The following is a 14,863-nucleotide window of genomic DNA, read 5'->3' as shown; positions in this document are numbered from 1 at the left end:
CACGTCTTACTCCCACCCTCCTCTCTACCCCCTTGTCTGGATTTGCACTACCCCAACTAGCAAAACCTTAGCTAAGCTCTTAAGTCTTTGATTGATTTAGCAATTCGGTGCGGGGGGCGAGTATAGTTTTGGGGTAGAACCGGGAATCAAAGAATTGAATCGATGGAAGTAGGGTAGGTTTCCGGGTTCCGGAATATGCAGAGTAAGTTTCGGGTTTCAAAACCGATTCCGAGGTAGGTTTCAGATTTCAAGATGCGATACTCACAACCTAGAATATGGAATAAGCCATTGTGTATTTCTTTTTCTATGTCTTCACGTGATCTTGCGGTATTCCATAGCGTTCGCCGATAAGTGTCTAAATATGAGTTACGGTCAGTGGATAAGAAGTGTTAATTCACCGCAATTGTTTAACTAAGAATATACGCGGAACCGATTAGACCTTGAAACCGGCCCTAGAACCTGCGACAAAGTATGTTTTAGGATATGAAATGTAGGTTTCAAGTTTCAAAAAATGGAGAACCGGTTCCAAAGGATTGGTTTCATATCCCACGTGATATCTAGAAGGAACTTGAAACCACTCACTCCTAATTTCATCCCCTCTTTCCCCATTGTGCACTAGAAGTCTGGGAGGAAATAGTCAGGGACACGTGTAATCATCGAGGAAAGAGTCGAACATGAATCGATGCGAACTTTTGGTACTCACTCCGATAAAAAGGATGAGTAATTTGCAACAAGCGACATAATCTATCCGGATCTTAAGATACCCAACAAATGAGAAGATCGTAGTAGCGTATCTCATGTTTTGAATGCTCAACTCAAAAGTTTTAAGCCGTCCGACTCAGAGCCTTATTAAAGTGACGATATATACCTTCTATCTTGGGATGATGCTTCCTAAGAAAATTCCTAGTCCTACCTTAACATTGCAGTGGTTAACTGAGAGAGGGCCAAATGTATGCATGTCTAATGTCTTATTGTCTGGATTTGGTGGTGAACCACGTGGGTAGTCACATCCATTTGTTACCACAAGTCATCCCTCACGAGTCATGATCAGTTGGTGCCAAATATTTTTACAACTCGTGTATGTTTTTTTAGGACATACCAACGTTTGACTCACTGTCAGAAAATCTCTCTGCAGACTCATTCCAGCATGGTTAAGCTTTTATTACCCAGCGAAGCAGCCACACATGCCGGCCCTTCTTTCATCAACTTCTCAAACATTCATGCCAAGTCGAAAAGTTAAAACACTTTGCACAAGCCTATCAGTGAAAGAGATGTTCTTGTCTGTCCCTTTCAGATACCTTCTGTTCTCTCTCTTTCTTTCGTAGATGATTTGGAAATAAAGATTATATCAATTGCCCTGCGCTAATGACAACGTGAGGAGCAATAATTCGTCGAGAGAAATGTAATTTTTCAACTTCCCACCTTGTGTCTCGTGTTGTCATGCAAAATGGCATTTAAGGCCTGCTTGCAGAATTTGAAAATGGAGAAAGAGGAACTGCTGGGCTCCTCTTGAAGAGGGTTCTTGAACTTCACCTGTGTCGTCGCCGATCGGGATTTCTTCGAGGGCGCCTGAGTGCGAGATTGTCGGGGAATCTCTCTCGAATGTGCATTGGCAAGGACTAGTTTAGCAGAGTAGGAAGGATGACGTATGAAGCGATACTGGCGAGGAGTTTTAGCCGGTACGAGCAGAAGAAGCTCGGATGGGGAGCGCTTCTTGGGTGTTTTCTCATTTTCTTGAGCTTCTTCACTGTCTTCAAACCTTACTTGGGTCCTTTACCGATTTGTAAGTGCCTCACTCTGTGTTCCGTGGTATGACTTTGAGAACCAGCTTTCTACTTTTTTCGTAATGCCGCATTCTTGTTTTGTCGCGTTTTCTTGAAGTATTTACTTTGCATAATGTATAACGTCCTGTTTTGGTTTCGCAGTGAACATGCGGTTGTCGATGGGTGTCGCTCACAGGATGTTCGCAACCAAGGAGACAGAGAGTTCTCAGAAGCAAGAGATGGTCAGAGGTAAGCACGAATGTGGTCAAAGCCAGACAAGTTCTCCGGATGAATGGAGTCTCTAATGGCTGATGAATTTGATATCTCTTTATGCTGACTACTCTTCTGCTTGATCTTGCAGTTGCGCAAAAGGAGGCCGCGAAATCGGAGCTTTTGCTTGTTTCCACGAGTCACCAGGGTATTCGCGCTATCGAATTAGTTGACATTCATAATCAGTCCTCTGTTTGATTCAATCTGTATACGGACAGAACGATCGCTTATCATCTATGATCTTGTACTTGCAGAGAATGTGACAACAAAACCGGAGCTTCGACTCAATTCCACAGACCCCAAAGGTACTTAAACTGATTGACTAATCCGATGCCTTATGCTCTTAACAACTCTGTTGTCTTTGACTTAAATCTTGTGAATTGCAGAAAATACGACGAGAACGAAACCGGAGATACTGCTCAATTCCACAGATCACCATGGTACTTCATTTCGGTCATCAAACTAGTCTATACGTACATAATTCTGCTGATTATCTTCCGTCTTCTGTTGGGTTAATTAAGGCTGTTCTTTACAATTTTGCAGTTGCAAAAAATGTCACATTGGAACCTGGTCCAGAGGTACTACTGAATAACACAGAACACCCAGGTACTTCAAACTCTAAGCCAAATTAGTTTACATCTCGATCTAGACTTGTTCATTCTGCTATGATTCTGATTCCCGTTGTCGGTGAATCTCTCAGCTGTGGAAATTGAGGAATCAGAGCAGCTAAATTCCACTGATCACCAGGATACTTCATTGTCTATAGCAGGTCAATTCACTTACTTAGTTGTCCTAGATAATTGAATTCGTTCCTGAATTTTACGTGCCGCATTGTGAGTTCTTTGGCTCATGAAACTCGCCCTTGCAGGGAATGCGACGCAGAAAAGAGTGCCGCTATGCAACATTCTGAATCCAAGAACGGACATATGTGACATCACCGGTGAAGTTAGGGTCCATGCCAAATCCTACACAGTCTATGCCTCTTCCACTGAAATGTCCACTCTGGATGATGGACAGACCTCATGGAAGATAAGACCGTACGCGAGAAAAACAGACCGGACGGCAATGAGCTCAGTCACGGAATGGTCCGTGGTCCCTGCATCTGTGGACAGACGTAAAATTCCTAAATGCACCCAAAACCATGCTGCCCCGGCCATCCTTTTCTCGGCCGGTGGATTTTCGGGGAACCACTTCCATGACTTCAGCGACATCATACTCCCGCTCTACCTGACGGCTAGGCCGTTTAATGGGGACGTGCAGCTCCTCGTGACCAATTACCGGTCCTGGTGGGCCTCGAAGTTCAGAGCGATACTGCAAAACCTTTCCAAGCATCCGGCCATCGACATTGACCAGCAAAAGGAAGAGGTGCATTGCTTCCCGAGCGTGATCGTGGGGCTCAACCGTCACGACGAGTTCAAAATCAACCCTTCCATGCCTCCCCACACAACAATGAGGGACTTCAGGGAATTCCTGAGGACCTCCTACTCACTAGAAAGGGCCAAAGCAATCGAATTACAGGCCAGCGACACTCGAAAGCCCCGTCTTCTGATCGTGGCCAGGAAACGTTCACGATCCTTCACCAACCCCACAAGGATTGCGAAGACCGCCAAGGCGGTGGGGTTCGAGCCAGTGGTGGCGGAGGCGGACATGAACGTGGCGCGGTTCGCCGAGCTCATGAACTCGTGCGATGCGGTGATGGGGGTTCACGGGGCAGGGCTGACCAACATCCTGTTCCTACCGGACGACGCGGTCCTGATCCAAATCGTGCCATTAGGAGGCGCCTGGCTCTCCAGGACATACTTTGGCGACCCTTCCAGGGACATGAACTTGAGGTACCTGGAGTACAAGATTGGCGTGAGGGAGAGCACGTTGGCGGATCAATACCCAGTCGACCACGTCGCTCTGAAAGATCCGTCCGCGTTCCACAGAGGCAAATGGAACGATTTCAAGAAGATTTACCTGGACAACCAGAACGTGAAGCTTGACGTCAGGAGGTTCAGACCCACTTTGCTGAAAGCCCTCCAGCTTCTGCGCGAGCAGAAGAGGCGTTAAAAGTTCATCCTTTGCACACAAATCCTCTCTCTTTCCTTCATTTTTTTTTGGGGGGTCTTATGCTCAGTGGGCCTTCTGAATGTAAATTCATACAAATTCGAGTTCTCTGTCTTGCGGGTTGTGTAGTGAAGTGATCAAGGGTCGGTTGTGGACACCTTCTGTTGCTCAGCGTTAGAATGTCAAAGAAGCCAGGGAAGAAATCTTGAGCTTCTATGCTAGGACGAGATTCGTTCTGGACAAATCCATTTTCTTTTCTTTTTTCCCTTAAAACCTTTGCTGGTGGTGAAATCTCTGGTATCTCATGTTAAAGTGTAGTTCATACTCTCCATCGATATGAAAGTATCGGGTGAGCGAGAAGGAGTCCCGGGGTAGCCGCCGCGGCGAAGTTGTAGAGGACAGAGCCCACTTAGACACTAGAGGGCTTTTTTTATAGCTTGAGCCTATACTTTATTGCTAGTTTTGGCTTGAGTCCATAAATAGCTAATACTTATATGTAATCTCTTTCTCTTGTAATTGAGAGTTGTAATAGAAATGTTATAGTGGAATTCTCTGCTAAATATAATCCTAATTTAAGGTTGAATTAGATATGGCCGGTTCGGCCGAACCGCCGGTTCCGGTTCGAGAACCGCCGGTTCGAAACCGCCAATTCCCGAGCCCAACGGCTCTTTCCCCCGTGCCTCCCCCCTTTTTTTAAAAAAAAAAACGGGTTGGAACTAGTGGTTCCGCCGGTTCCGGTTTCGGGTTGGAACCGTAGGCCCGGTCAACGGGCCGGTTCCGGGCCCCCGGACCCATTTGGCCATGTCTAGGGTGAATGATGATAAACATTCATATCTTGATTTCTCTTTTTTGCATTTACTTTCTAGTTCGTTGTGTGATGTGCACCGAATCTCAACATCTTGTTCAATTGGATACTTTAACAAAGTCCCATGGAGTGGCTTTGCAATTTGCTTTTCCCACTTGTCTTGTGCGCTACTTCATTGATAACATCGACTTGTGAAAGTTTTCGATGGTTGAGATGAAGTGGGTTCGCTTATTCCGATTGTAAATGAAACTTCATATTTTCGGATGATAAAAACCTCCATGCCTGCCAAATCTACTCTGTTTTTTTTTTTTTTTTGGGCTTGCCACTCTTAAGTCAAATACCGAAAATATAATTAAAACTAAATCTATAATCTTCACACTTCCTTGGTGACAATAGGGTGCAAACGAAAATGTGAGACATTGTTCTACAGCTAGCCCTAATTTTATATTCATGCAAGTTATGGTGCATGTAGTTTCGTGGAGACAAAATTTGGTGCACTCAATGAAGCGCTCACCAAGAATTTTACCGCTTTAAATCATGCAAATTTCACGTGAGACTCATCATATTGAAAAGGCATGAATGCGCCGAGTGTGTTCAGAAATTTCTTAATAAGGTGTGTGAGAGAGAGAAAGGACTAACATAAAATAAGTCAACTAGCCAGAACATGGAAAAGTAGTCAGTCATGCCAAGATATGCAGCCAATAAGTTATATATGACTCTCTGACCAGAAAAAAAAAAAGTTATCTATGACTCCAAGCAATCAGGGATAATAATAGTTTTTTCTTCTAATTTTCTAATTTTATCAGATGGCATGGAATGAAATTTTTCTACAATCTAGTAAGTTTATCCTCAGAGTTTGATGGTTCTTTAAGGTTGTGGGAAAATAATGAACACCAAAAAAAAAAAAAAAATTCTTACATTTGTCCGAGGCCTTTGCCTTATTTGGGGCTGTAGTTTTGTTGGTAAGTAGAATTTCGAATTATGAGTGAGCATGGTTTCAAGATAGAATCGGGAACCGAAAAACCGAATCGGTGGAAATAAGGTAGATTCCAAATTTTAGGTATGCAAGATGGAACCTAGAACAAGTCTTTGTGTTTTTCTTGTTCCATGTCTTCGCGTGATCTTGCAGTAATCAATGGCATCCGATGATAAAAGTGTAATCCGGGACCATTAGTCCGAACTTCCATCTCGGCAATATCCATGGTTGAAAATTTTATTTTGTCAATATAAATCATACTCTTTGTGTGTCTAAATATGAGTATGATCAATGGATTGTAATATGAGCAAATGTTGGTTATTAGAGGCGATAATTCACCGTAATTGTTTCATTAAAAATACTAGTGGAAGTTGGGTAGACCTTGAAACTTGTAACAAGGTAGATTCTAAATGTTAAAATATGTATGGTAGGTTTTAGGTTCCAAAAAATGGAGTTTCGATTCCGATAGGTAGGTTCCAAGAAGGGACCTAAACTTGAAGGCTGCACTTGTCATTTTTTAGTTGAAGTCTTATGATACTTAATGTAGTCAAGTTGGAGGTTCGGATTTGGGCCCTTGAATTTGGCAATTGGCTTAGTTATATATAGATATATCAAAATGAGTTATAAATCCATTTTATAACCCACATTTGATTAGCTGAGCTGTTATATGGACTAATTATATTTAGTAAATGGATCATAAACGAGTTTATAATTATGAAGCTAAAATAAAATAGGTGCTAATGGGTTCACAATTTATTTAGATCCACCACACATATAATACTTTCTCTCTCGCTCTCCTCTCTCTCTCTCTCTCTATCACGCATCTCAATTTTGGGTATTAGTTTTTTCTAGATTAGTTTAAAATATGAAAGTGTTTTAGTAACATGATTTAGGTTGGGTATATGTTTGGTATGAGTTGCCATATTTATATTGCATGGAAAATGGACAAAATATGTTAAATATGTCAATTTAGGCCGGGTCATTTGCGACCTATCCAAACTCGACCCTATCCAAACCCGACCCTATCCGTCCGTTTGACGTCTATAGGTATAGATTGATCTCGTCGTATGCTTTGGTTGCAAGTTTTAGTCGCAAATCTTTAGTTATGTGATCTTAATTTGAATTCGGATACTAGGAAGATCATGTCTCACTGTTCGGAGATGGATCGACCTCGACATAATCCAGGGCTGTACCTTGGGCCCCCTTAGATCTCGGCCTTACGCTATAAGCGAACATGGATCTCTAACGGCTTATGCAAGCTGCTTAACGTTGGCCCATGAGGTACAACAAGGCTGGGCCACTTTGGCCTTGGGCTTTACGACATCAATTGGCTGCTGTCTTTGTACGAGGTCACGAGTTTGAAGCGCGGCAATCCACGTGCAAAAGAGCACGCTTCACGTCGACATGCTGGTGGCACCGAAGAGACGAGTTTATATTGGGATGTGGTTCATACTTCCTATCGATAGAAAGGTACGAAAACCTCGCTCATCGTTGAGCGGACAAGGATCTCGGGGGCTGCCTCGACGAGAGCTTAAGGGGGCAACGTCCTCAGAACGCTTGAGAATTTTTATAATTTCAACATGTATTTTATTAATAGATTAGACTTGAGCTTATGAATAATTGCTGTAATATATAATTATTTTCTTTTATAATTGAGAGTTGTAACAAAGATGTAAAAGGTACTCATTATACTCGAATTATCTGATGGATGTAACATTAGTTTGAGGGTGAAGATAAATCGTATATCTTGACTTCTCTTCATCCCTTTTACTCTTTATTTCCTTGTGTTTGTGCTCCTAATCCTAACATCTTGCCTCTCACATAATTGTTGACTTGAGGGACCCCTCACCCGAATCATGAATCCACGTGTTGCAATTCAGCTCAAACGGAATATTTTGCGGCGAGTGTGAGTCTCTCAAAACAAAGTTCGAGGGAGGGTTGTCGAGGCCGGTTGCTCCTACCATTTTTTTTCCCATCGAGGGACATAGAAGATTAAGAATAGTTTTCTTGGCTACGATTTGGATGGCACGGTTGTTACTTTTCATTTGGCTAAAAGCGAAATTATAAGGAGTTGATCGAAGCAAATTAAAATTACGGGGTTGATTGAGATACACCTCAAAAGTATAGGGAGCGAAATGTAATTAAGTCCCTCCACGAAATGTAAAATTCGAAAAAAATCCGGGCACCTCCGGATCCGGTTCGGGCCGTGAAAATACCATTTTGACCCCCGCCTTCTCTCGAGCTCCCCCACTCCCACTTCCAGAACACTCTCTCCTCTCCTAGGGTTTTTGATCCCACCATTTCTCTCTCTCTCTCTCTCTCTCTCTTTAGACCAGCGATCTCAGACCTCCGATTCTCTCTCTCCGTCTTTCTCCACCACAATGGCGGCTCCGGCAGTCTTGCTTCCCTCGACCTCCTCTAAGACGGAGTCTTACGTCGACAACAAGCGCAAGGAGGACATCCGCCAGGCCAACATCGTGGCCGCCCGCGCCGTCGCCGACGCCGTCCGCACCAGCCTCGGCCCCAAGGGCATGGACAAGATGATCTCCACCGCCAGCGGCGAGGTCATCATCACCAACGACGGGGCCACCATCCTCAACAAGATGGAGGTCCTCCAGCCCGCCGCGAAGATGCTCGTCGAGCTCTCCAAGTCCCAGGACGCCGCGGCCGGCGACGGCACCACCACCGTGGTCGTCATCGCGGGCGCTCTCCTTAAGCAGTGCCTCTCCCTCCTCTCCGCCGGCATTCACCCCACGGTAATCTCCGATTCTCTCCACAAAGCTGCTATCAAGGCCGTCGACGTCTTGACCGCGATGGCTGTTCCTGTCGAGTTGAGTGACCGCGAGTCGTTGGTTAAGTCCGCCAGCACTTCGCTTAATAGTAAGGTCGTTAGTCAGTATTCGACTCTCTTGGCGCCCCTCGCGGTTGATGCGGTTTTGTCTGTTGTAGATCCGTTGAAACCTGATATAGTTGATCTGAGAGATATTAAGATTGTGAAGAAGTTGGGTGGGACTGTGGACGACACTGAGCTGGTTAAAGGTTTGGTTTTTGACAAGAAAGTGAGTCATGCTGCCGGCGGGCCTACTCACATTGAAAATGCTAAGATTGCGGTGATTCAGTTCCAGATTTCTCCTCCGAAGACGGATATTGAGCAGAGTATCGTGGTCTCTGATTATACTCAGATGGATAGGATACTGAAAGAAGAGAGGAATTACATTTTGGGTATGATTAAGAAGATTAAGGCGACTGGATGCAATGTTTTGTTGATCCAGAAGAGTATTCTGAGAGATGCTGTGACAGATTTGTCGCTCCATTATTTGGCCAAAGCCAAGATTTTGGTTGTTAAGGATGTGGAGCGTGACGAAATTGAGTTCATTACAAAGACCTTGAATTGCTTGCCAATTGCTAACATTGAACATTTTCGAGCGGAAAAGCTGGGCTATGCTGATCTTGTTGAGGAGGTTTCTTTGGGTGATGGGAAGATTGTGAAGATTACGGGTATTAAGGATATGGGAAGGACGACGACTGTGCTTGTACGTGGTTCCAACCTGCTGGTGCTTGACGAGGCTGAGAGGAGCTTGCATGATGCTCTGTGCGTGGTCAGATGTTTGGTGAGCAAGAGGTTCTTGATTGCTGGAGGTGGTGCTCCGGAGATTGAGCTGTCAAGGCAGTTGGGAGCCTGGGCAAAGGTACTTCACGGCATGGAGGGGTATTGTGTAAAGTCGGTTGCTGAGGCACTCGAAGTGATTCCTTACACGCTTGCTGAGAATGCGGGGTTGAATCCGATAGCGATTGTGACTGAGCTGAGGAATAGGCATGCCCAAGGAGAGATCAATGCTGGGATCAATGTCAGGAAGGGGCAAATAACTAATATCTTGGAGGAAAATGTGGTGCAGCCCCTGCTTGTTAGTACAAGTGCAATCACTCTTGCTACAGAGTGTGTGCGGATGATTTTAAAGATTGATGATATTGTTACAGTGAGGTAGGCGTTGCAGAACAAGGGAATGTTGCGGAATATGTAGCCAAACTCATTGTCATCAGTCTGTGCTTGTCTGTCCTTTGAACCGATGTTTTTGTGATTTTGAGATTAATTGTGTTAGGTATTTCTGAATGCGGTATGTCTGTCTTCTAGTGTTTTGATGTTAATTCTGGGTTATATTTCCATTGAGTATCTATCAAAAATTAAGAATACAGTCTCTTCACACTGACATGATTTTTTCACTTCATATAATTTTAGACGAATTGACTATTAACTCAGCAGCTTTGCATTTGTGCATGTGCTTATATACTGGAGGAAATCTTTTGGATGATTTTGCTGCAAGATGAATGGTTATTTACCATTTCTAGCTATATTAACATGATCAATTATCGAATACGAACTATTCACTTACTGAGTGCTTCCTATAATCCTGGTCAATTGTTCTTTTTAAGTCCTTTCTGTGACCAGAAATTCTGAGTGACATCATGAATGTTTGTGGCCCCATACGACATCTTTCTCTCAGTATGCTTTCATCTTGGTCATTAGTTTTTGTAAAATTTTCTGAGCCGAATTATAGACTGTCAAGTGAATGAAGCATGGTTTGTTTTGCTCTGGGTAATAATTAGCATCTGCTGTATGAATACTCAGCTCAGCTCGAACGTCAACAGTTCAGCCATTGTGATTTCTTACCGGTTTTTCTTCCTCCATTTCTATAGTTTGGTTTTAATCTGTTGGGAGGCCTTTTGAGTGTCCATAAACTGAGAGGAAGGTTGGAGGGACGAGGGATGGAGTTGGAACAGAGGACATCTGATTCATGTCCTGTGTAAAGTTGCGCTTCAGCAAATGCATTAACACGACAACAGCCAATCTCGACCGTCTAACTTCAGAATCTTGAAAATGGATAGATTTGTCAGATTCACGCTAAACTAGACACTTCACCCTACTGGAGGGACTCTGATTCTCCCTTTGTGAAGCGTTCGATCACTGACTTCAAGTCAGTTTACCAAATTTATCGACTGTGTATACGACTAGAGAGCATAAAACAGAGTATTAGACCTACCGTAATCAGAATCACTCCAAGATGCCTGCAACATAGACATTTCAGCTTCAATCTATTCATCTTTGGTCATGAGTGTCAGATGCTGCGGAATGGGAACGTTATTAGGTTTTCATTTTTATCCTCACACGAATCACTCGATTACCTTCCAGAGCAGGGTTCGATCCCAGAAGCTGAAGATAGCCATGACAGCGACTGGAAGTGTCTGCACTGGCTGGAAAAACGGCGACATAGACGGGACCTCCTTTGTGGATGCACCGAGTCTGCAGAGAGAGGACCACTCCAGGAGCAACAATTCCCTATTGAGAACATTATCGAACGCATAAAGCTTGGTATCCCCCTTCCAATTGCAGCAAAAGGGACAGAACCAAATGTCCGAATAAAAAGATTCTTGTGAATTACCGCGTAGAGAATAGTGAACAGCTCCTCTCCGGACTAGATTTGCCAGCGGTCAGCGTTGGATTCCACGAACACTGCTATGAACAAGAACTGGATCAACCTGAATAAACAAGTAAACGACGGTACTTCTTCAAGGGAGGAGCCTGCAAACTATAGTGACGAATTTAGCTTAGCAAGGATTAAGAACGCTCTGCCCATCCTTCTAGGCCGGCCGTTTTACATTCGCTTCTCAAATTCCCTTAATAATGTCAATGACAGGCCAGAATGCTAGAGATCGGCGAAACCAACCCATGATAAGCAGTGTCCAGGCAAGTATATACAACCCCATGTCCAATTCTGCATTTGCCTCACACCAATGTCCTCTTCTTCGGGTATGATGCCTTGTGTTGGCTTCTGGTGCAAAAGAGGAAGGTCTCTAAAGAGAGTGATGGTTGTGTGGCACCCCCAACACTAGCAATTGTTCCTGCAATTTTTGCCAAGCCATCCCTTCTAGGAATGTGAATTCGTTCGAGTCTGAAAAAACAGATAAAAACACAGTTTATAGAGTGATTCTTCCTCCCAAAAAAAAAAAAAGAAATCAAGGATTTGGAATTAATATGACAGAGATCCGAGGAACCTTAGAGCAGAAGCCATGACAAATGCCATAGCAGGAACAGAATTTTGCATTGCTGAGCCAAAGGTTGGTGATGCATAATACAGTCCCAACAGAGAAAATCCTTGGTTTGCAGTTATCCTGGAGTAGGAAAAGAAAGGATCCCTTGTTCAGCTGAAGGATAAGTCTCATTCATGTTGTTATGCGTTAGCTATCCTTTCAGAAAGGTTTGTCCTGATTATGGCTAGCCCTAACAGCGCAAGAAGAAAGAACTGAACCAGCAAATAGAAAGCAAGAGGTGGTCTTTCCTTCCTGAGGCCAAAAAAGGGGGGGGAAATCGTACATTGTTGCAATTATGTTGAAGGAAATGGGGGCGGTCATCGGACAATGCTCACCTTTCCGAGGAATACGCGAAAGGGCCCAACAAAATCAAGGCGATGATGTTCCTGTGAACAGGATATATGGCTTTGCTAATGCCAATGTTGAGTGCAACCCTAGACACAATGTGAAATCCTGCAGCAAAGCAGAACTGAAGAGCGAGCAATGCTAGAAGAAGCTTCATGCTGTGCGACACGACGTTCTCTTTCCCCATGTCTTTTTACCACTTTGGCTTTTCAATGGAGGAGTCAGTGTAGTGTAGATGGAATTCCGACTGCATGGGTTTATATTCGTACGGGGCGAAGCATCATGTCAAACGTGTATTTATTTGGCGGTTAACCTCTTGCTGCATATTTTGCAGTGGGAATCGTATACAGAAGGCGACGATGAACTCGGGCTGGATTTCGCACGTTAACACTCCTCTGTGCAATGATGGCTTATAGATCAGGACAATCTCATTATCTTGCTGAATTTTTGATTGAATCCTGCTGGGAGGACACTGCTCAGACGGAACATGTTGGCCGCATTGCTCAGGTTGCTCAAGAGTCCTTAGGTAAGCTGATCTGAGACCCCACACATTCTCGTCCTCTTGATGATTGTGGCAAGATTCAACTGTTTCGACTTCCGTAACCCTGGAGTTAATCGACCCATCTTAAAGAAGTTCGAAGGCCTCTAAAGAATGATAATCAAAAGATGGAATCTGAGGGGCACGTCGTTCATATGATTAGGCTACTCCGGAGAACCAGAGGGCAATGGCAGCAGGAGGCAGCACATGTCAGAGGGTCTTCGAGGTTATAAAAAGAAAAAAATGGACTCAGTGCTTTTATGGAGAGTTATGTACTACATGTTAGACCAAAGATAAACGCCCGCATCTTCATCAAAGCCCTTCAGGATATTGCTTCAATGTTCATATTTGCATCTAAATTCTTCTTTAATTGAGAGGACGCAACCTCTGGTACTGAAATCAAAGTTTTATCCACTGTCAATTCTCTGAGATCAGCTATAAGGGGCTCTTCACTTCCAGCTAGAAACTTCATTCCCTTTTACCCAAAGGGCATCAAAGGCTTTAGCAGCATCAGTCTCGAAGATTACTCGTTCAAAGCCACCTTTTTCAAAGCTAATTATGCCTTTTGACACTTTCTGGCCCATCAAGCTTGAGCACCATCCATCGGAGAATCAGAGTTATTTGTAGTTTACCAACCGAATTAACAACAACTTTTGTTTGGAGTTCGTCTTAAATGCCCGTCGGTTTGGTTCGCAGCTCTTTGTTTGGTCATCAAAAGCTCCATCTCTACATCGTCTCGCGATTAGATCAATCACACTCTACAACCAAACGAGAGAGAAGATCCGCACAAAATCATAGATGTGAATGTTTATCATATTCCGATCGTGTTATCTATTTAATTAGTCGAACATTAGGAATATTATTTACATAAAAACTCGCAGCAAAACCTCTTCTTTTTGTACCTATTAGAATATGTGGCCATTTTGACCCACAAAAATACAAAAGAACATATGGACATTTATTTCCTCAAGCACACTTATTTGGATTGAAATCAGTCACAGAATATGAAATTGACACATGCAAATACTATTTTCCATGTCAGCATTCAAATAGCATCGACACCGACACGCGACATGACTCGACACGTCGACACGTCATTTCTAAAAAAATAGATAATCCCGACACGTTGTATATTAAATATATATTTATATTTATACATGATTATATAAAGATATCGATGAGTTTTCTTATTCTTTTTCTGTTAAGAATTTACAATTACATTTTTTTTTTGGCTGACTAGGTATATTAATTTTAGAATGGCTAAATATATAACTCAAGTATGTGTGTGTGTGTGTGTGTGTGTGTGTGTGTATAATAAATCTACATTTTGACCCATAATTTATGAAAAATGCTTAAAATTGATCACGTGTGTGTCGGAATGCTAGACTTGCGTATTGTTGGTGTGTCTAGAGCGCTGACCATGTGTAGATCGCACGTCGAAGAGTGTCGGACCCGACACGGAGGCCCTCGGAGATTGTCTATGTTTCCTACGTCAGTGTTCACTGTACATATGGGCCATATTAGTCAAAGATACCAGGTCATGAATCTTGCGACAGGTGTTTCATGCCACATGGCGCAGCTACAAGAAATCACACTGATCTTTACATTAATATATCATAGTAGAAGTCTGGGCAAAGTAATACACATGACAATACAAATGGATGAATCTGTGTGTCTAACTCGCTAACCATCTCCAATCAACTTGGTTCTTGAAGTTTTTAAAAAGCCCCAATTTGGAGGAAGAGTCAGAATATTCCCTATGCCTCTCTGATTGGAGACAAACCGTCTGCCAATTTGCCATGGCATTAAAATGAGGAAAATTAGCAGGTTTTTTCAAATTTCACATAATTTCAAAGAGCAGTAAGTAACTACTAAGAGGACTTTGGGTTGAACAATCTTCCTCTCCTCTCCATTCTATAGGTTCGGCACATTGAAACTGTCAACGTCACTTGCTTTGCCGCATCAACAAATTCAAGAGATCACTTACTCTAGAGACAAGCTACTAGTCAGATGCACGAAACAATTGGGCC

At 43.3% G+C, this 14,863-nt stretch overlaps 2 protein-coding genes and 1 pseudogene across 4 annotated transcripts; 2 read left to right on the top strand and 1 right to left on the bottom strand.

The window, feature by feature from the left end:
* Positions 1 to 1,205: 1,205 nt before the first annotated feature.
* Positions 1,206 to 4,384, top strand: LOC115734954 (beta-1,2-xylosyltransferase XYXT1-like). Of its 2 annotated transcripts, XM_030665986.2 has the most exons (8): positions 1,206 to 1,783; positions 1,926 to 2,012; positions 2,125 to 2,181; positions 2,288 to 2,338; positions 2,420 to 2,473; positions 2,577 to 2,639; positions 2,734 to 2,802; positions 2,902 to 4,384. In XM_030665986.2, exons 1-8 carry the CDS (start codon positions 1,642 to 1,644, stop codon positions 4,083 to 4,085), a joined length of 1,707 nt encoding a protein of 568 aa, XP_030521846.2. In that variant the 5' UTR covers positions 1,206 to 1,641; the 3' UTR covers positions 4,086 to 4,384. The 2 variants fall into 2 exon arrangements, with proteins under 2 accessions (XP_030521846.2, XP_030521847.2); XM_030665987.2 differs by lacking the exon at positions 2,125 to 2,181 and having other exon boundaries at positions 1,207 to 1,783.
* A 3,685-nt stretch (positions 4,385 to 8,069) lies between these two features.
* On the top strand, positions 8,070 to 10,112 carry LOC115734955 (T-complex protein 1 subunit delta). 2 transcript variants are annotated; one of them, XM_048281613.1, is made up of 2 exons: positions 8,070 to 8,187; positions 8,218 to 10,112. In XM_048281613.1, the coding sequence occupies exon 2, from the start codon at positions 8,245 to 8,247 to the stop codon at positions 9,847 to 9,849; it is 1,605 nt and encodes a 534-aa protein (XP_048137570.1). In that variant the 5' UTR covers positions 8,070 to 8,187; positions 8,218 to 8,244; the 3' UTR covers positions 9,850 to 10,112. The 2 variants fall into 2 exon arrangements, with proteins under 2 accessions (XP_048137570.1, XP_048137571.1); XM_048281614.1 differs by having other exon boundaries at positions 8,074 to 8,187; positions 8,234 to 10,112.
* A 798-nt stretch (positions 10,113 to 10,910) lies between these two features.
* LOC115734958 lies at positions 10,911 to 12,482 on the bottom strand (annotated as a pseudogene).
* Positions 12,483 to 14,863: the final 2,381 nt, after the last annotated feature.

Source organism: Rhodamnia argentea, chromosome 7 (genome assembly GCF_020921035.1).
Source record: "Rhodamnia argentea isolate NSW1041297 chromosome 7, ASM2092103v1, whole genome shotgun sequence".
Classification (NCBI taxonomy): domain Eukaryota; kingdom Viridiplantae; phylum Streptophyta; class Magnoliopsida; order Myrtales; family Myrtaceae; genus Rhodamnia; species Rhodamnia argentea.
The sequence above is the reverse complement of the archived record's forward strand: the minus strand, read 5'-3'. Positions and strand labels throughout refer to the sequence as shown.

Coding starts and splice junctions, on each gene's coding strand:
- LOC115734954 (XM_030665986.2), top strand. CDS start 1,642: ATGACGTATGAAGCGATACTGGCGAGGAGTTTTAGCCGGTACGAGCAG. Junction 2,013..2,124: donor GAAGCAAGAGATGGTCAGAG/GTAAGCACGAAT, acceptor TTGATCTTGCAG/TTGCGCAAAAGGAGGCCGCG. Junction 2,182..2,287: donor TGTTTCCACGAGTCACCAGG/GTATTCGCGCTA, acceptor TTGTACTTGCAG/AGAATGTGACAACAAAACCG.
- LOC115734955 (XM_048281613.1), top strand. CDS start 8,245: ATGGCGGCTCCGGCAGTCTTGCTTCCCTCGACCTCCTCTAAGACGGAG.